This window comes from Cynara cardunculus (assembly GCF_001531365.2).
Source record: "Cynara cardunculus var. scolymus isolate 2C chromosome LG 13, CcrdV1, whole genome shotgun sequence".
Taxonomy (NCBI): domain Eukaryota; kingdom Viridiplantae; phylum Streptophyta; class Magnoliopsida; order Asterales; family Asteraceae; genus Cynara; species Cynara cardunculus.
This window is the reverse complement of record NC_037540.1, coordinates 800,992-821,204: the sequence shown is the minus strand read 5'-3', so window position 1 is coordinate 821,204 and position 20,213 is coordinate 800,992. Positions and strand designations below refer to the sequence as shown.

The window sequence follows — 20,213 nt, the reverse complement described above, 5'->3', positions numbered from 1 at the left end:
CCCCAACCCCCCGAAGCTTACTGGATAAGCCACTTTCTATATCATTAAGCCACTATCAAACAGTCATGCATAGCTTGCATAGCTGAACAGATAAGCTATTAGTCCCATTAAGCTGCTAACAAACAAGGCCCTCAGATAGATATGCTAAATATCATGAGAAGGTAAGAAAGGAAGGTTAATGTATGAATCATTGACAATTCCAAAAAGATTACCTATTTGAAGATGCATATGTGAACCGAGGTTATTCATATGGTTCAGTTATGCATCTTCAAAGGGAGTTTTTCAATTATTCACATGTGAACCTTCCCTTCTTATTTTCTCACAATATTTAGCCTTTTTATTTGAACCTCGGTGTATGAGACTTAAGCTTGCAAAGAAAAACCTATGGATAATGATTTGTCAAATATCTAATATAACCTTTTATAAGATAAATAAAAGAGTCATGTCCAACCCCAAAAGCTTACCTTTTCAAGATTTTCATCAATATGCTGTTGATCCCTCCTGCTGTCGCTGTTATACTGAACAGAACCTTCACCATCATCCATCCTCAGAATCGAAGATTGATTGGAAACTGAAGAAGACGATGGATCTCCATTAACAGACTTCATGGAGTCATTCTCCACTTTCACCTCTCCTGTTAACGAAATCTCTTTAGCTTTTTCGGCCTCTTGTTGCTGTTTCCGCCTAGCTTCTTGTTCCTTTAACTGTTTAAATCTGGAAACCAAAATCAAAAGAATCCAAGAAACCAATGAGGTTTTCGAATCTTAATATCATAACTTAGTTTCAGAAGACAATATGATACTGGCAGCGGCTATTCTCCTTGGAAGGCAAAGGTTCAGGCCTGCCTCAACAAAGATTAAGAGTGTGCGTGAGTATTAGCCGTATATATGGTCAAGTTCAATGGGAAACCACAAAAAAAATAAAAAAACACCCTGATAACAATCCATTTGTATAGTATGCACATGTGCATAAAAGTAATTTGTCCGGTATGCACATGTGCATAAAATGCAGATGAACATAGAAACCAAGAAACATTTTCATTATGCATATGTGCATACCTTGTAGATGAATGGTTATTAGGATGTTCCTCAATTTTCATTTTTTTGTAATTTCCCCTGAACCTGAGTGTGTGTGTGTGTATATATATATATATATATATATATATATATATATTGTGTGTGTGTGTGGAAGGGTTCAAACGAGAAAACCTGTGATTTACACAAACGCGATAACACTTGTAAGCCCATCATTCTGTTTTAAGTCTCGGTTGCTTTTAAAAAATTGAGGGAGAAGATATTAAATAAATATTTACCCTTTTTTAGGAATATCAAAGGGGTAAAATGGAACAAAAGCTGCATATCACATAATGAACGGGCAAAGTCGACGAATATGAACGTGATCATCACCGGTTTCCGATTTATCACAGGAAAATCACATCATAAGAAGTCTTAGATTTATCAATTTATCACATTCTTATCACAGCAAAAGCCACATCATTATCGACAACCGAGGCATCGACATAAAGAAGTCTTCAATGATTTCAGCAACATTTAAGGGATAAAAGACAAATCTAAGATAACTCTAAATTGTTGATAAATACTAAATCCTTTTTATTTATTCTAATTTTCACAACGGGTTAATTAATTTGGAGGCCCAAAAGTGTTCTCGCATTTTCTTATAACAGCGGAATTCTCATTTGAACCCCAGACTACATATATTCAAGAAAATTATACTGACCTCTCACCAGGCCTATACCCTTGTGCATCAGGCTTCTCTGTTTTTGGTGCTTCTTTAACTGATGTAGTTTGAAACAATAACGGCTCCTGAACTTTCGATTGATCTTCCTTGAGATTTTCGAAGTTAAGTTTTCTTGCTGGATTATTTGCACCCCCCATCTTTTGAAGCCATATCTGTTGTGCCGAACTTAATATATTGTTTGTGAGCCTGCATCAAGTTTATATTAGTTTTCATTCATAAACTCATAACCAAAAAAGATAGTTTCAGGTTTGCATCAAGATTATAATTAATACGTGTGTATTTTAGCAGACCGGACCAAAGTAGACCGTTTTTGGCGGTTTGAGCGGTCCAACGGTTTTTTTGAACACCCCTAGTTTCAGGTTTGCAAAATGAACTGGAACTAAGGTTTTCAAGAATTAATCAAAGTTGTATGGTCAAAATAGGGGCATCGAGCTGCTTACCAGTAAAGACTTAACCCAGAAGGCACTGAAAGTGCAAAATAACCAATCATCAATGGCAGGAATCTGGTTATGACTTGAGAACTCTTCATATTGGGATCATTGCTCTGGAAGTTGGTTAATGAGAAATATAAGAAACAAAGCATAAAAATCCAAAATAATAAGATCATCATCCATAGAAAAGAATGGAGAGTTATCGCTCTTCTTTGTCTTAAAGAAAGACTTGTGATGCAAGTGGATTAGAGATGCACAAAATGGCCTGAGCCCAAAGCCCTGGCCTAGTGATCCCGAAGCCCAGACCCTGGCTAGGCCTCAAAGAGTGATCAGGCCAAAATTTCCCCCAGACCCAGGCTACTAGACCCAGTGCGGAAAATCCCGGTTTTTGGCACGGTTCAAAGCATGAAACCCGATTTAAGCCCGGTCAAGGCCGGGTCAAAATAGCCATAGCCCGATTCTGGAAAAAACCCGTTTTTTAAAGTGGGTGCAGAGAGTAGAGATACATATAAAAACCCAAGCCCGATCCCGGCCTGAAAAATCCCAGGCCTAGTGAGACCAACGTCCGATCCGGGCCTGGCCCAAAGCCCAATCGGGCCGAAACTTTAGGGGCAGGCCCAGCCCAAAAAACCCCGACCTCGAAAAGCCTGTTTAACCCCAAAAAAAGCCCAGATTGAAAAAGCCTGATCGAGCCCTTTTCCAAATCCAAAGCCCAGCCCGGGCCTCTTTTTTTGCTTACTGAAAACGGGCTTGGAAGGCCCAGTCCCTTGTGCATCTCTAGCAGAGAGAGGAGGGACCGGAAACATTTTAGACGACTAACCTGTGCTGACTGCATGATTTGAACAGATATGTACTGAGAAACCACGAGGAGCACGGGCAACACGAGATATGCTACTGTATCTGACCATCCAAGTGGTGGTTGACCATCCTGCAAAGATATGTAAGCATGAAGGATTAAAATACTTCCCCATCAACAATCTAACGGTCCAAAAATCGTGTGCCCAGACACTTGTTCACCAGCATATTGATCATGAAAATGTCTAGAATTTGATACTAAGGGTCTGTTTGGTTTGAGGAATTCAAAAGAATTTAATGAAATTGGAATGACAACTTCCTTTGACCAAATTCCTTGATGATGTTTGGTTTGCTGAATGAATTCCACCAGATTCCACAGTTGAGGGATTTGATCGTTCCTTAGCATATATGAAGGATTTGAAGTCCATTTTGTGGCAAATGTAACATAATTTATAATTTTGTTTTAGAATGACAAAAATAACCTTTGCATCCAATTTAACCACCGCCCCTCCCCACCCCGCCGGCAACAGATCTGCCACCACCACCACGACACTATTTTTTGCCCTCATAGCACCTACCCACCCCCAACACAACCATCACCCCCAGCCCCGATAGATGCATATTTCTACTCTTTTACGTGATTCCATTCCAATTCCTATCAACCAAACGCGTGATCAAATTCCATTCCAATTCCTTCAAAGTCAAATTCCTTTGATGGATTCCAATTCCACCAAATTCCATTATATTGAACCAAACGCCCCCTTAGGGTCCGTTTGGTTTGCAGGATTTGGTGGGATTTGGAATTTGATTCCATTCCAATCCCATATGTTCGTTGACTCGCACTGCTTTACCCACCTTATTACCAATTTGAGTAGAGCTTGCTTCGTGGCAGAGCATTTAGCAATGCCAGCAGCCTGGTGAGGGCTGGCTGTCTGGGGACATTCTAAGGTAGGGCCTGCTGGGCTTGCTTCTCTCGTTTGGTTTAAAGGAAAGTCTGGAAACGAAATCCCACACGCATTGGACTTAAAAATTCCATGGGTAGTTGGTATTTCACGGGATTTCATAGGATTTGTTTGTAATAATGTTCTAAAACATGTTAAAATCATGCGTTTTGTAATGATTGATTAATAAAACGTATTTAGTTTAGTTTTATACTTATTCATAATTTGTTTTCATAAATTATTTAAAAAGAATGAAATTCAATTCCATTCCAAATCCCACAAACCAAACACACCAAAGATTCCAAATCCTTCCACGAAATCCAAATCCCTTAAAAAAATTCCGTCAAACCAAAAGCTATAGTTGGAGATGAACTAGGATCAGGACTCCTTTAACACAATTAAAATGTAAATTTGTTATAAATCATAAACCTTTACAAATCATAACTTCGTAATACAGATATTCCACTTAAATATAGAATTTAATAGCACTTGCTTGCAATACCTGAAATGGACGGCATTAGCCCATAAGTTTGAATCCTTGTAAAGGCAATTACATTTGTAGACTTTTAAAGTCAATTAAAAGATCAATAAAGGCTCACATCAATGGTAAAAATAATGCTTACAATGAAAGGGAAGAGCCAAGATATGCCACTGCCGCTTTGTCGAGCAGCAATTGTTGTTGGACCAGCAAGAGATGGTATCCAGAAGAACCCTTCAGCCAAAAGTCCCTATAAAGCCATCAATCATGTTCATTACATGCTCTTTGATAATATATGAAACAAATAACACCATCATAAAGTTACCTCATCGGCAACATTTGAGAGGGCTCTATAAAGCCCAATCCAGACGGGTATTGTCGCTAGGGTCGGCAAGCATCCTGTCAAAGAACATATGTCAACAACGATACAAATGAACCGCAATCTTGAATGCCTACTAACAGGCCTTAGCAAATGTCAATATATTCATCTTCAAGGAGGTTTATATAGGCTGCTGAATCATAGATCATTATACATTGTTCACTTACCCCCTGATTTGATCCCAAATTTGAGAGTTAAAGAAGCAAAGAGTAAAAGACATGCAGACTCAGGGGCTGTTTGGTTGGTTTTCCATTAAGTTATGTATGGATAAAGTTGTCTATGTGGATTAATCTGTCTGTATAGATTAACAAAGTTTTTATTTGGGAGGGTTTTTCATAGATGGAAGGAGGGTGTTTTTTAATTGAGAGGGGCAGGTTTTGAAAAAACTTGACTTTCTGCATAAAGCTTCCCCCTAGAAGCTTACTGAATAAACCACTTTCCATATCATTAAGCCACTACCGAACAATCATGTATAGCTGACCGAATAAGTTGTGTGTCTCATTAAGCTGCTAACAAACAGGCCCTTAATGTCTTGCACTTTCTATGTTTAAGATGACCAATCCCTACAACCTCTACAGAACGGCAAAAGGCCTCTCTCACTCACATTAAATTCATTTACCTGTGGATGCATAAAAGTGTAGCTACATGAATTGGTTGTCTTCTATGAGATCAGAAAAGATAAAAGTTTTTACACTACTTAGATCATCGCTGTCACACTCCACATATGTGCACCTATATGGTTAGATTATCGCTGTCGCACTCCACATATGTGCACCTATATGGCTATATATGTGTGTGTGTGTGTTTACTTGTACCGATGGCATAGAGGTGCATTGTGTGAAGTCTTTATCTTAAAAAAGAACAAAACGATAATGAATAAATGTACCCTTTTACCTAAGCATCACGTTTTGATGACAAATTGAAGGACCTCTAAGAAAACATCTTAGAAATTTATATTTGCTAGCATTCACGCCCTTTGTGGGGGACTTAATAAGTTCTGGTAGTAGAGCCTCAGGCATTATAAATGAAGTCCATTCATGACTGTTACTTTTATATCAAAAACTTTACTTTGTGGTTGGTTAAGAAGTCTAGGAGATTAGGAGATGAGAGAACTTATTTAATATTAGGGTTTGACTACGTATCTAATAACTCTTTATGAGGCACGTCGGCCAAGAGGCATTGCCTTAGTGACCCTCGTGAATACACCTCGACTTTAAAAAAGCTCAAGACCTTGAGCCTCAGAGCCGGGAGCGCTTTTAACAACTATGTCAATGAAACCAAAAAAACCAAACACATTGGGATAGGCTAAAGATAAAAACCAAAAAAATTATATAAAACAATGAAACCTAAAAGCAAAAATATAACGGTGAAGTGCAACTATCTCCATAGACCAATTATCTTTTCTTTCCTACGTTCATTAATGTCCTTTAGCTCAGTGATTTCTTGTATTCCAGCTGTGTAAGATTTCCCTCTCAACCTTACTAGAAGCTTGTACTTAAATAGGAAAGGATCACAATATTTGGCATCAACTGGAAGTCACTCATATAATAGCATAACCCATGAAGGCACATTTTGGTCAGCGATTGTGGATACAAAAAATGCTGTTCTAATGTGATTTGAATTTTGCAGGGTGTTAGACCATAATTAAGAACTACGTATACAAGAAGAAATAATAAATAAACCACAAGAGTTGTGGCATAGTGGTTGTGATCCTGGGGGTTGTGGTGGAATATCCCATTGCGTACACAACAATTGTGGCCACTGAGTTTATCAGGGCTGATTTCTTCCGGTCACAATTTGTCGGGATTAGTCCAGGCATAGCCTGGGACACCAAGGTTTTAAAGAACGGAAACGAGCCTTGAGGCGTTTTCCTCTTAGGTACGTGAGGTGTAAGCCTCAAGGCGGTCGAGGCGTTTTCCTCTTAGATACGTGAGGTGTAAGCCTTGAGGCGGTCGAGGCGTAACCCCGCAAAAAAACAACGAAATTATAAATGTGCAACACTTAACAAAAAAAGCATAATTTCATATTTCCTTACAAATAAACAAACTATAAGGCCCATGATTCAAAATATTTACACACACACACATACACACACACACACACATATATATATATATATATGTATAGAACAGATTATGTACAAAATTTATATTTAAAAACAGATTAGTAACAAGAATATGTACATAAATCAGAATATATACATATATATATACACACACACACATAAAACAGATTATACAAAATTTATATATATATATATATATATAAAGATTATAAGAATTTATATAGAAAACATAATATATATATATATAATATATATATATATATATACGTAAGAAACAGAGAAATCATTGGAGAGAAGAGCAATAGAAGTAAAAAAAAACTTATTAATATACTGATTTGGTATTGAATTGATGTAGGCAAAACAATAAGACGTCAATTCGATTTCCATAGTAATATTAGGGTTTTTTTTAGTTCAGAAAAAGGTTTTTTATAAACAGAAGAGACGCATGCCTCTAGACCGGCCCACCGCCTCACCCATCAAGGCGCACGTACAATCTGATCTATTTGAGGCAGCGCCTCATAAACGTTTTTGGCCCGAATCACCCTGAGGCGCACCAACAGCTGGTTGTTAAATTAGTTAGCTAGTAATATTAGCTTGAATCAAGTACCTGCCAAAGGATTTATTCCCGCCAATTTGTACAATCTAGCAGTTTCAAGCTGAAGCCGCTCCTGCAACAGTACAAAAATGTGGTCAAAATGAAATTGCCAAATGAAATAACTATTCCTTGGGTTTCGTAGAAACATGAGGTACACTTCTGACTTTTGAGGTGAAACCTACTATTTTCAGAATCCAAAATTAATGTGGAAAGTTCTGTTGATTTCTAATAATATGTGTGAATAAATTATATGTATTTACCATTTTTTGTATTAAGTTTGCAATTCTGATTTAAAATGTTGGTCTTTAGCAGTCCTCTCTTTCACTTGTACAAAACGTTATGTATCATTTTTTGGCAGCGTAATAGGAAACACAAAAAGATGGGACAAATTGTAACCTGATCATCGGCATACCGTTCCTGAATAACCTTTATTTGAGGTTGCAAAGATCGCATTGCCATCGCAGATTCCACCTGCAACCACCAACCATTTAGAAGGAAAAATATGGTATGTTTTTCTAGTGCAAAAGTATGCCCATTTCCTCATGGTATAATGAATTTAACCTATTGGGGTTTTCATTTAACCATCATGAGACGGGTATCAAAGCAATCTTCTAAAAACAAATTGCAACAAACCTGCTTTTTTGACAAAGGAAATGTTGCAGCCTTCACAAGAACTGTAAGGAGTATAATCGCAAAGCCGTAGGCATAAGGAACATGGAGTGTTGATAGGCCGTCCTTCAAAAACTGGAAGGAAATAAAATATTCGCACATGAAGTATGAAAATAGCTTTATTCCCTCATATTTATATAACTGGAAGACAATGTCATTGACAAATCAAGATACAACCCCACCCTGACACCAAAACCCATCAGGTTAAGGGGAAAACCACAAAAAAAATGGAAAACTTTGGAACACCATGATGATCATTCATTTGTATGGTATGCACATGTGCATTGAAGTAATTTGTGTGCATTTAACCAGGAAACCTTTTCAATTACTTTTATGCATATGTGCATACCGTTTTGATGATGCTTATTAGGGCGTTCCTCGGTTTTCCATTTTTTGTGGTTTTCCCCTGAAACTGATTCTCTCTCTCTCTATATATATATATGTGTGTGTGTGTATATATATATATATAATACAAAACTCTAATGCAATAAGACACTGACCCAACTTGAATATATTCGAATAAAAGGTAAATGAAGTAACTTATGTAAAACATCATCCACACTAATATTACATTACTCTATACAGAAGTCTTCGTGTAACCGCCCAAACCAAAGCAAGACAGACCAAATAACCTCCAAACAACTCAAACCATGGAGGAAAGCTATCAAAACGAACTTATAATATAACTATTGTAATTAATATCGGATGGCAATCATGGGATGCTACAGTTTCATTCAATGTCGGTTAGCTTATCAACTTCAAGACACCTAAATGCCAATGTCCTCCACAATTGTTTGAATTACATAAAGAATACAAAAGCAATTCACGTTCAATCAAGTGTTAGCCTGTGAAAAATTCACAGTTCGAAGATCATGAGATGATGACACCTTCATCATCCAAAATGTTCTGTTTTTGGTCTTTTCTTCTCATCCTATCATCTATTCCTGTAAACATTCCTTGCATACTGCATAAGTGTGTATATATCCCCCCAAAATTGCAATTTTTCAAGAACCCACACATAATATTATGGTAACAACACACACACACATATAGATATGCTAAACATTTTGCGAGAAGACAGAAGTTCCGATATCGTATATATTACATTTCTTTGGGGTGTGTTTAATCATGCATGATCAAGTGTTGACAACATAACATGTGTTTAATCATATATGATTAACCTTGTGTATCATATGTGATATTGGATTCTCGCCTTCTTGCAAAATGTTTAGCTTCTTGTTTGAACCGGCCCCATATGTATGTACTATATATATGATGACTATAATAAAGGGAAAACTGCAAACCTTAAGAACAGTTTCCATGTAACTGGTAATCCCAGAAAGCCAATCATTACTCTGTTTAGCACCGGTGGTCGTAGTGATACCGGAATCAGGAGTTGCAGAAACAACCGCATCAGCAATCGTATAAAGAAGGCCTTCAGCTCTATCAATTAGGTCTCTGAAGTTCTCCGGGTCAGGAAACTGGACCTGCCCCGGCCCGAACCTAGCCACAGTTAGGGTACTGCCACGAAGAAAGGGTTTATGATTCTTGGAGAAATTCCCAACTTGGGTTCCTCGTAAAATAGGGTTTAGGGTCCGAAATCTTGTGGAATCAGGAAAGGGGGATAGAACCGTGCTTGATCCGAATGGAATTGAGTTCGCCATTTCTTGTTAAACAAGGTTTAAAGATTGTTGCTGAAAACCCTAGAAGTTCAGAGGCCCAGCAAGATTGTAGCAGGAGGATTGACTGATTGATCGGTATCTTAGATTCTTGAATGTGGTATTCAAGAACAGGGGAAGAAGGGTTAGAAGATGATGAGTGAATGAAAGCAAGAAAGGGGATTAAAGCGGAAGGAATGGAAAATGTTTTTCATGTGTAAAAAACTTCCTTCCGTTTGAATTTGATTTTTGTTCACACTATAATTATTCCACCTTGTTCAATATGGTATAAGTGGAACAAACATGTTCCACTTTGTTTCACTTCATTCATGTCTGTTTCACATAAAATTCAAGTCAAACATGGGACATGAATCTCTGTCATGTTATGTCTTGTCTCTGTCCAGTATATCAAACGCACCCTAAAAACATAACTGATTAGGGTTGTGGGGGATCAATTATTTTGCCCAAATAAGTTTGAATTCCAGATCAATAGCAACGAATCCTACGGTTTAAAATTGAAAGAGGTCGATCATGAACATAACTTGGATCTAACTAAACTGTTTGATTGTAATGATGCATAGTGGTACATAATTTGGAGTGACTCGACAATAGTTCCTAGTTAAATATGTTTCAGAACCAACGCCCTTACGATACATTTCTTACGTGAAATAACACGAAACCTAGAACAAAGACTCGGTGTCTTCATGTCATTGTAACATTAAACTAGAACGTCAAGGGACTAACCGACACAAACACGTAACTTATTTCTCTTGCCGTAACAAGTGGTACAAAAATTCACGAGATGCACGAATTATAACCATAAAACCTTTCACAAAATTCACTTATCTACCTTCACCTTTGCTTGTTAAGTATGGTCAGTCTAGATTTTTAAAATCATCCCTCCATTTGTTTCACTAATTCGAAAACTGAACAACACAAATGTCACTTCAATAAAAACGACACCCAATAACCCTACATTCGTTACCAGGGGTTCAAGGCTCACGAAATGTGAGAATGTATGTTAGTTTAGTTTAACGTATCACCAAACGTAAGAACATGTGTGAATTTGATTTGTCGTATATAAAACACTGTATACTTTAAGAGCATAATCTCGTTCAGGAGCATTATCACGGTAACATTCAGTCCACACTTTCATCAGTTTAAGAAGTCATGCACTATGCTAGATTTACATCTCATAATCAGATGGAATTTTCGTATTTATTAAGGGGGTTTGTACATTATCTATAGGTTTTCATATTTATTATGCTTACAACGAGCATTATCAACATATATTTAATATGATAGATTTTCCTTATTGGTTTATAGGACGCTTGAATTAGTCAAGGTGCACAAGTTGATCCGGATACTCACAGTAAAAAATAAATAAAAAAATACACAAGGTATATGGCAATAGATAACAAATTTTAAAAAGGGTAGGTGTGTGTAGAATATCAACCGATCCAATTGGAACCGACCTACCATAATTGGATTGGATCAGATTGAAAATTCCAACATCCAATTTGGATCGATTGGTTCTCGGACGACAGTCCATAACGACCAAAACCGAACCGATCGACATCCAATTACCCATCAAATTAATCATCCGATGACTATCCAGTTGTCCATCAAGCAATTATACAACTATCATCCAGATAATTTATTTTCAAATTGCTTAAATCAGAATTTGTTTTATGCGAGACTTTTAATTTTTAACTTCCATTGTGTTGGTTTTAACATATTAAAAATGATTAATTAATTTGTATAATTGTTAGAGAATTAGATGAAATTAACACATTGGATGAATCAAATCCCATTAGATTATTAATTGGATATCCAATAAAAGTATCAAAATGGATGGAACCGAGCCGATCAAATCATCTATTGGATTGAAGTGGATCGGTTATCCAATGTTAATCGGAGCAAATCGGTTGGCAAAATCCAACATCCAATAGATGATTGGATCGGTTCGGTTCTCCCCACATCCAATGAATGTCAACCGATGAACAAGCCTAGAAAAGAGGGTTATATGGTCAATTTTGATACTTCATAGGAGGTTTCATCACTATAGAAAACATTAGGGGTCTAATTGGTAACCCATCAAATCCTAAAGGGTGTTATTGTAATATTCCAATTAGTTGACAAATGAACGCCGGCTACTGTGAGCGCCAAAATTCTTTCGGTGTCTGAAACCCTAGCTCTCTCCTCACGCGATTACGAAGGTATGTGTGCTGCTTCGTAAAATGATTCGTAATGCCAATGAATTGTCGTAGTTTTTGAGTTATTTGTTCAAAGAAACTGTATGATCTAGGCGTGCTCAATTCGATCGAGTCGCAGATTTATATGGTGTTATATGAATTCTCCATTGTTACAGTTCTTCTTTCTACAAGTGTCCATCGGAAAGTCCCTGAAGTATGCATCTTTATTCAATTAAAAAATCCACTTTTTTGTATTATATCTGTTTTAGGGTTTAGTGATTTTCTGCAAGCTTGACTTAGGTATGGTTGTATTACATGAATTCCAAGCATGCCACAAGGGCCTGCTCGTTAGCAGCTTAATGGACTCTCAGCTTATTCGGTCAAACTATACATGACTGTTTGGTAGTGGCTTAATGATATAGAAAATGTTTTATTCCCTAAGCTTCTAGGGGAGCTTAATGTAGAAAGACAATTTTTTTCTACACCTGCCCTTCTCAATTAAAAAACATGCTCATTTCATCAATGAAAAAACCCTCTCAAACAAAAACATTCCCAATCTACACACAGATTAATCCACACAAACAACTTTATCCATACGCTACTTAATAAAAAACCAACCAAACAGGCCCTAAATAGACCTCCTACCGTGGACAGGACATATCACTCATTGATGCTACCTAAAAAAGGTTTCATAGAGATCATATTGGAGATGCAATGACATTGTGGTTAGAATGTTCAATGCTACCTGTATGGATGGCTATTCAATATTCATTTTCTGTTGTTGCTTTGAGAGGAGGTACTGATCTATGTATTGGTTATTGTTGTTCTCAAATTAGTTCAATCCAAATAAAGTGAATTCTAGATCCCAAATTAGCAACAGTACAAATCAGATTTGGTTGATAAATTGATCCTTTGCTTAGTCTTTTGACAATATATTGTTTATTGACTAGTATTTACATGTGATTATGTAGAAAGAACTTCAAAAAGACATTCTCGATCTTTTTGTCATACATTGTTATTATTGTCGCTGATCAGTTTGGAATAAAACGTTTGTCTTTGCTGTTCTATTGTGATCCTTCTAATAGAAGGCAACATTTTTATCCCTTATTCTGATTATTAGTATTACTATTGCTTATGTATTTCCTAGACATGTATTCTTGTGTAATTTGCACTATTCCATTAAATAATATCCTAATGAATCTATTTTACATCAACTAATTACTTATTCTAATCGACATCATGAATCTAGTGACAACACATTCCGATCTTTACCTCAAGTAGGCTTCTGTTACTCAATTAAAATAAATTTACTCAGTGTATTATCCTCGAGTGTTGAGCTCGCCATTCTTTCGGTAGGATTCCTGTATGAATGTGAGATTATGTGTGATCAAGAATTTAAATTGCTCGAGTCTTTCCTAGTGGTCTTTGAATGGTAAACATCATCTTCGTTGACTGTAGTGATGTTGGATGCTCCATCGGTTTACCTGTCTGCATGTGTTTATAGAAGTATTTCACCTTTTGAAAGTAAATTTTAGCCTTCACATGTATACTCTTCTTCTATTTACTTGGAAACCAATACACTGGTATCAACTTGTAAAGTAGTTACATAAGTTTATTATTGGGTTGATCGCGCCATCAATATAATATGTTTATAAAGTTTGTTTTTTAGAAAATTTGCTTTTTAAAGTTTGCTTTTAAAAATTTGCTTTTCTATCTCTCTTGGTTTACTGAATTTTAAGGGTTGTTTGGTTGGTTTTCCATTAAGTTTTGTATGGATAAAACTGTCTGTGTAGATTAATTTGTCTATAAATATTGGGAAGGTTTTTGTTTGGGAGGGTTTTGTTCATAGATGAAAGGCGCATGTTTTTTGGAAGGGGCTGGTTTGGAAAAAAACATGGCTTTCTGCATAAAGCTCCTCCCTAGAAGCTTACTGAATCAGCCACTTTCTATATCATTAAGCCACTACCAAACAGTCATGTATAGCTGACTGAATAAGTTGTGAGTCCCATTAAGCTCATTAAGTTGCTAACAAACAGGCACTTACATATGTGCAAGCACCAGTAATATTTGAAAACTTGGGTCCTAATTCTGTACGGTAAAAGTTTGGATTGCAGATTTGAAGTAAAACTATCAAGTAATGGTAGATTGGTGGATATCTTTGGTGGGGGCAGCAGTTCCTGCTTTGGTGGCAGGTCAAGCTATAAGAATGAAGAATAGGAGAGCAGAAGAGCAGAGATTGAAGAGTGCTCGAGGCCGTGAGAAAAGTTCTGATGATATATTCGTGTGTGAAAGGGTGTGCACCTCAAAGAGGATGTTAAAGAAAGTTGGCGCATTTTCTAAAGACCCGACTCCTGATACGTGTGTCACTGTTTGCGGTGTCTCCGAACTCGATGCTTGTGCTGATGCATGTGCTCGAACTGTTTGTGTGAACCAGCATCAAGTGCCCAACTGGAACGATATTTGCCTCAAAAGATGCCAAAGTGAGTGCTTAAAGCTTTCAAACACTGCAGCTGTGTCTTCATAACATTTAATGTGTTTTTATTTATTAACTCAACTGAATCTTCCGGCATCTATCATGGTATGAAATGTTGATCACTGAGTTATGTTCTAAATATGACCTCTATTTTTCATCAGTCGAGTGATTTTATATAAAAAGTATTCTAAGATGATAGTTTGCAACAAAAAAGTAAAGAGCGTTCAAAAAGTTGATCGATCTTTTACAATTTGATGTAAATTTATAGTCAATTCTAGTTTTTTTCCCTGATGTGATGCATGTTTCCCTTAGATCAAGCTTATAAAGTTGTCTTATAGTTCATAAGTTGGGTTCTTCATGGAAACAGTCGTTCTACTCTTTGGGGAAGATGTCTGGTCTGCATACATCTTGCCCTCTCCATATCCCACCTTTGATTGGGATATACCGGGTTCATTTAGGGATTGTTCGGTTGGTTTTTCATTAAGTCTTGTATAAATAAAGTTGTCTATGTGTATTGATCTGTCTGTATAGATTGGGAAGATTTTTGTTTTAGAGGGTTTTTTTCCTAGATGGAAGGAGCGTCTTTTTAAATTGGGAGGGATAGGTTTGGAAAAAACTTGGCTTTCTTCATAAAACTCCCCCTAGAAGCTTACTGAATAAGCCACTTTCTATATCATTAAGCCACTACCAAACAGTCATGTATAGCTAACTGAATAAGCTACGAGTCCCATATAGCTTATTAAGTTGCTAACAAACAGACCTTTAGTTTGGTTTGACTGTCTTTTTGAACCATTTTACTTGACTTTCCATTACAAGCCAATTGTCGTTCTTGCAAAATGCAAAACGGAAAGAAAAAGTTTATAGTTAGTAAGAAATGAGCGATTTTAGATAAGTTGCGGGATACTTGTTGGAAGTATAGGTTCATTGTTTTGGATTTTGGCAAGAACCATGATTTATTATCAACAAAAAACCAAATACGATGGCCTGGAAATTCTACCAATCGTTATGAAATCGGAAGTTAGGAAATTAAAATAGTATCGATAAATAGACATTGGCCATTTTAGGGTTGAATAAAAAGGGAAATTGGTGATAAGAAATGTTTGGTATGGAATGAAATATGAGGCTCTTATCTCCCCAATCAATCACCTTCTTTAGATCAGAAAACTATGGCCCTAGTTTCCCTCACTTCCTATATTCTTAATTCCACTCCTCTAAAAAGAACCAAAAGTTTGATCTTTAACAAGAACAACCACCACCATCACCACCACCACCACCAATGGCTACCACTTCATCCACCATGTCCATGCTTGATGCCAGATTCTTGATTTCTGCTTCTGCTAAAGTCTTTAAGCCAATCCCCACCAAACCCATCTCCCTACTCTCCATCCAAAACCTCCCAAAAGGCCTCACCACCACAAATCCACCACCACAAACCGCCGCCATCCCCCTCCAGACCGCCATTGCCGGAGCCATATTCTCCACCTTGAGCACATGTGATGCTGCTTTTGCAGCACAGCAAATTGCTGACATCGCTGAAGGAGATAACCGTGGGATTGCTCTCCTTCTCCCTCTTGTTCCAGCCATTGCTTGGGTTCTTTACAATATCTTTCAGCCTGCAGTTAACCAGATTAATAGGATGAGGACCAAAGGAGTGGTGGTTGGGTTGGGGATTGGTGGTGGTCTAGCGGCGGCTTCTGGGTTGTTTACGCCACCTGAGGCTATGGCTGGCGAAATTGCCGCCGTGGCTGAGGCGGCGGCTGCTGCTTCTGCTAGTGACAACAGAGGACAGCTTCTTCTGATTGTGATCACTCCTGCTATCCTTTGGGTGCTCTACAATATTTTACAGCCTGCTCTTAACCAAATCAATAAAATGAGATCTTGATGTGGTGATGTATAATTATTTTCTCCCTTTTTTGGGTAAATATTGAAATAATAATTCTGTAATTGCACATGTTTTTAATGGATTTTTATTTATGGTTTCTCCAATTTTCTTGTAGTACTTACCATGTCTGATCAGTGGTGTGGCTTTATTGTTTAACTCATCTCTCTCTCACACATACATAAGAGTGTAAATGATACGAGATAATTCGTGAGTTATTTGAGATCGACTCGATCAACATTCGACTCGATTAGGCGCGGCTCGAACTTGACTCGACATATTAACGAGTCGAGTCGAGTCGAGCTACTCAATACTCAACTCGATAAGCTCGTGAGATGCTTGATTTTTTTTATATAATTAGTTTTAAAAATGTAATCAGTTTTATAATATAATATGTATAATATAATGTAATAAAGTGTTTTATATTTGTAGATATTTGAACAATATTGTGTATTTTTAATTATAAAAACCATATCAATAGTTTTTTTTTATTAAAATTATAATTAAAAAAGACAAAAACTATAGAAATGTTGGTAGAGTTGTCCGCATTGGAAGAGACATAGTAAACGAAGGATAAAGAGTTGCTACAAAGAGAGAGAGAGAGAGAGAGAGGTGAATAAAGATTGTAATTTTGTCTTTTTTATGATGAAGTTTGAGGTGCATTCCTTTAGTTTTTAAAAATTTAAGAGAACACCTTTAAATTTTATAATTTATAAGAGAAAATCCTAAAATTTCATAAATTTCGACGAGCGAGCTTGATTTGAATTCGAGTTCAAGCTTGATTCGAGTAGCACTTCGAGCTTGGTTCAAGCTTCAAACGAGTTCGAGCTTGAGTTTAAAAAGTTGCAATCGAGTTTGAGTCGAGTTTAGTTTTTAACTACTCGCGAGTTTTCGAGTCGAGTTCGAACTTGAGAAATGACTATTGAGTTCGAGTCGAGTATATTGAGAGAGAATTTCATGAAATGTAATAAAACTAGTTGTGTACCTGCGCAATGCGGCGGGAGCCATGAATTTTAACGATTTTAAAGTTCCACTGGTTTTATGAGATAAGATTTAACGATGATATATGTTATACTTGGTCTTTACATATTAATACAATTTGAATAAATAAGAGTTATGGTTCCAATCACAGACTATCAATGGAAAAAATTGTATGACAGTTTAAAATCCAATATATTTAAAATCCAACATATTTAAACGACTCCATAAATGTGTTCGATTTACACGAAGAGCAAAGAATCAAGAAACTTGAGTTTTAAGATAAACACTCAAAACCAATAAAGAAAACTACAAATTTAACAGATCATAAGTCATGAAAGACAAAAAAAGGTGAGTTTTAGAATGAAATTTCAACTGTCTACCCTCTTTTTTGTCCAGAAACTCAGATTAAGGTTGAATTAATACATGTATATATATATATATATATATATATATATATATATATATATTTCAAAAAAACCCAAAAATATATTAATTCAGAACATATTATACAGTGCAATTTAGACAGCCTAACCCCAAAATATATAGTATATATAAAAATAAATAACTATAAAAGTATAAATTGTAAATATTAAAAATATTTTTTCACAATATATATAATATATAATAATATAATTAAGTCAAAAAGTATTTAATATTGGACTCATTTCGAAGGTATTAACGAGACGATTATAATGATGTAACTTGTTAAAATAAAAATATATTTTTTAAACATATTTTAATTAATATAAGATTATGTATGTTAATTTGATAAATGTTTAAAATGAAACATTTAAAAGTAAATGACGTAAAATAAATTAATTAACTAATTATATGTGTATAAAGTGTAAATTTAAAATTATAATTTTAAAAAAATCAGTTTAATGTGAGAGGGTGAGTGTATGTGAGGAGAGGAGATGAGGAGGTGAAAAAGTGAGGTAGTATAGATAAGAGTATCTTGGTCATTTATTATTTTAAGACTTTTGCTTAATTTGCTTTATAAGATAGTATAGATATAGATGATACAATGAGAGAGAGGGGCAAGTGTTTCTGTGGGAGAGATTTAGAGAGAGAGAGAGAGATTTTGATGATGGTGAAATGTAAGCAATGCATGTAGTTGAAGAGATGAAGGAAGCAATCAACCAACCAAAACCCACATCACTTTTCCCTCTCTCAAAACCCCATCTCCGTCAATCATCTCCAGATCCGACCCGGATACACCTACCATCCATCACCAGCTTCATAAAACCGCTAAGATATGGACCGAAAGTTTCTGGGTTTCACCCGTTTCTTTACCCGATTAAAGCGTGAAACTGCCCTCTAATTCCTCAAACGCTCTCTGTGTCGGACAGGAAGTGGAGGCTCTGAAACGGGTAGGAGCTAAGGATTCAATCGTTGTGATCAAGGGTGACTTTCATTATCAGCCGTTCGATGATATGACTTTGAATTTTCGAATGTGTGTTGACCATGCACTTTATTTACCCGGATAAATTCGTTCCAACGGACGTTGAAGCCTGGTGGGAAATGTGTGTTACACGTGGCGATTTCTAGACGGTCAGATAAGTACCTCGGCTAATGATTTGTAGAGTATTGAACCGTTGTTTAATGGGTCGGAGCTGGTTCAGTCTAGAAAGGTTGACGGGTTCGGGTTGGATACTGAGGTGGCGTTTAGGAAAAGGAAAAGGAAAGGACAATAATGATCCTTGATTTATTTTATAGGATGACATATAAATATATAATAGACTAAATACAAATTACGTATTTAGTCCCTGTGGTTTATTAAAAATTTCTTTTTTCATCCCTATAATTTTGAAATTACATTTTCAAAGCCTCATGATTTTTAATCATTACCATTTTCATTCTTATAATTTAAATTTTATTATTTTTTTGTTCCTATGAATTACAATTCATTTATATTTTAGTTACCGTAGTTAAAAGTAGTGTTCATCCATAGGAACAAAAACAAAAATAAAAATAAATTTCAAACCATAAGGATAAAAAACCGTAATTTCAAAACTACAAGAATGAAATCCGCGATTTTTAACAAACCACGGGAATAGAAAACGTAATTACTCTATATAATATATTAAAAAGAAGAATTAATTAAAATAGCCATTTTGACCACATGATTTCACCTTTTAGCCAATTCTCTTTCAAAATCATGAAAATAACCATAGGTCCACAATTGGCAAGTCCGAAATTTGCAGAGAGGTCGAAGTATAAGAAAAAAATGAAGTTTCTGAACCAGGTCCGTAATTGCAAGAATCAAATATGTAAAGTTAGAAAAACACATCCGCAGACCTATTAACTAATTTACATATTTAGTCCCTGTAATTGTAGATTTGGTTCTAAAATTTCATTTTTTTTACACTTTAACGCCTCCGTAAATTATGGACCTATTGCTATTTTTTGTAATTTTAGGAGAGGAAAAGCTAATAGATAAAATCCACCGGTCAAAATAGCTATTTTAATTAATTCCCCTATTTAATACTAAGAGGTGGTTTCGTTTACAAACCACACGAACATGTCTCGATCATTCATCTAGTGTAACAAGTATTTGATTCAATGAATATGTTGATTGTTTCATAATATAATACGTTGATAATAATAAATGAACTCTGACAATTTTTTATAAATATCCAAATTATATTAAACAAACTTTTATCATTTTTATATGTATCTCAATTAATTTATTTGTATCATTTATACTAATACGAGGGTTTGTACTTTTTATAGCTCGGTTTATATAATATTTGGTTCATGTGAGAATCAATTTTTTTTTAGAACAATAAAAATATGTTTATTTATTGATGTATGTAACTAATAAATTTCAAATAGTATAAACATAATGGATATATATATATATATATATATATATATATATATATATATATATATATATATATATATATATATATA

The 20,213-nt window shown here is 35.7% G+C and overlaps 3 protein-coding genes across 5 annotated transcripts in view; 2 read left to right on the top strand and 1 right to left on the bottom strand.

Annotated features, from left to right (window-relative positions):
• Window positions 1-9,944, bottom strand: part of LOC112524585 (ALBINO3-like protein 1, chloroplastic) — an 11,172-nt gene extending 1,228 nt beyond the window's left edge. Inside the window, exons 1-10 of the mRNA XM_025134474.1 lie at window positions 9,416-9,944; window positions 8,076-8,186; window positions 7,839-7,913; window positions 7,455-7,515; window positions 4,729-4,802; window positions 4,549-4,653; window positions 3,010-3,117; window positions 2,199-2,302; window positions 1,738-1,944; window positions 465-714 (exon numbers count right to left, since the gene is read on the bottom strand). Of these exons, the coding sequence (XP_024990242.1) occupies window positions 465-714; window positions 1,738-1,944; window positions 2,199-2,302; window positions 3,010-3,117; window positions 4,549-4,653; window positions 4,729-4,802; window positions 7,455-7,515; window positions 7,839-7,913; window positions 8,076-8,186; window positions 9,416-9,775 (1,455 nt within the window). The 5' untranslated portion in view covers window positions 9,776-9,944. The remainder of the gene's footprint in view (window positions 1-464; window positions 715-1,737; window positions 1,945-2,198; window positions 2,303-3,009; window positions 3,118-4,548; window positions 4,654-4,728; window positions 4,803-7,454; window positions 7,516-7,838; window positions 7,914-8,075; window positions 8,187-9,415) is intronic.
• Window positions 9,945-11,913: 1,969 nt separating this feature from the next.
• LOC112525543 (uncharacterized protein At5g64816) lies at window positions 11,914-14,597 on the top strand. 3 transcript variants are annotated; one of them, XM_025135709.1, is made up of 2 exons: window positions 11,914-11,988; window positions 14,067-14,597. In XM_025135709.1, the coding sequence occupies exon 2, from the start codon at window positions 14,102-14,104 to the stop codon at window positions 14,486-14,488; it is 387 nt and encodes a 128-aa protein (XP_024991477.1). In that variant the 5' UTR covers window positions 11,914-11,988; window positions 14,067-14,101; the 3' UTR covers window positions 14,489-14,597. The 3 variants fall into 3 exon arrangements, with proteins under 3 accessions (XP_024991477.1, XP_024991476.1, XP_024991478.1); XM_025135708.1 differs by having other exon boundaries at window positions 11,930-11,988; window positions 14,079-14,597; XM_025135710.1 differs by lacking the exon at window positions 11,914-11,988 and adding an exon at window positions 12,081-12,178.
• Window positions 14,598-15,607: 1,010 nt separating this feature from the next.
• On the top strand, window positions 15,608-16,423 carry LOC112525683 (photosystem II core complex proteins psbY, chloroplastic-like). Its single transcript, XM_025135906.1, has one exon. The coding sequence runs from the start codon at window positions 15,714-15,716 to the stop codon at window positions 16,317-16,319; it is 606 nt and encodes a 201-aa protein (XP_024991674.1). The 5' UTR covers window positions 15,608-15,713; the 3' UTR covers window positions 16,320-16,423.
• Window positions 16,424-20,213: the final 3,790 nt, after the last annotated feature.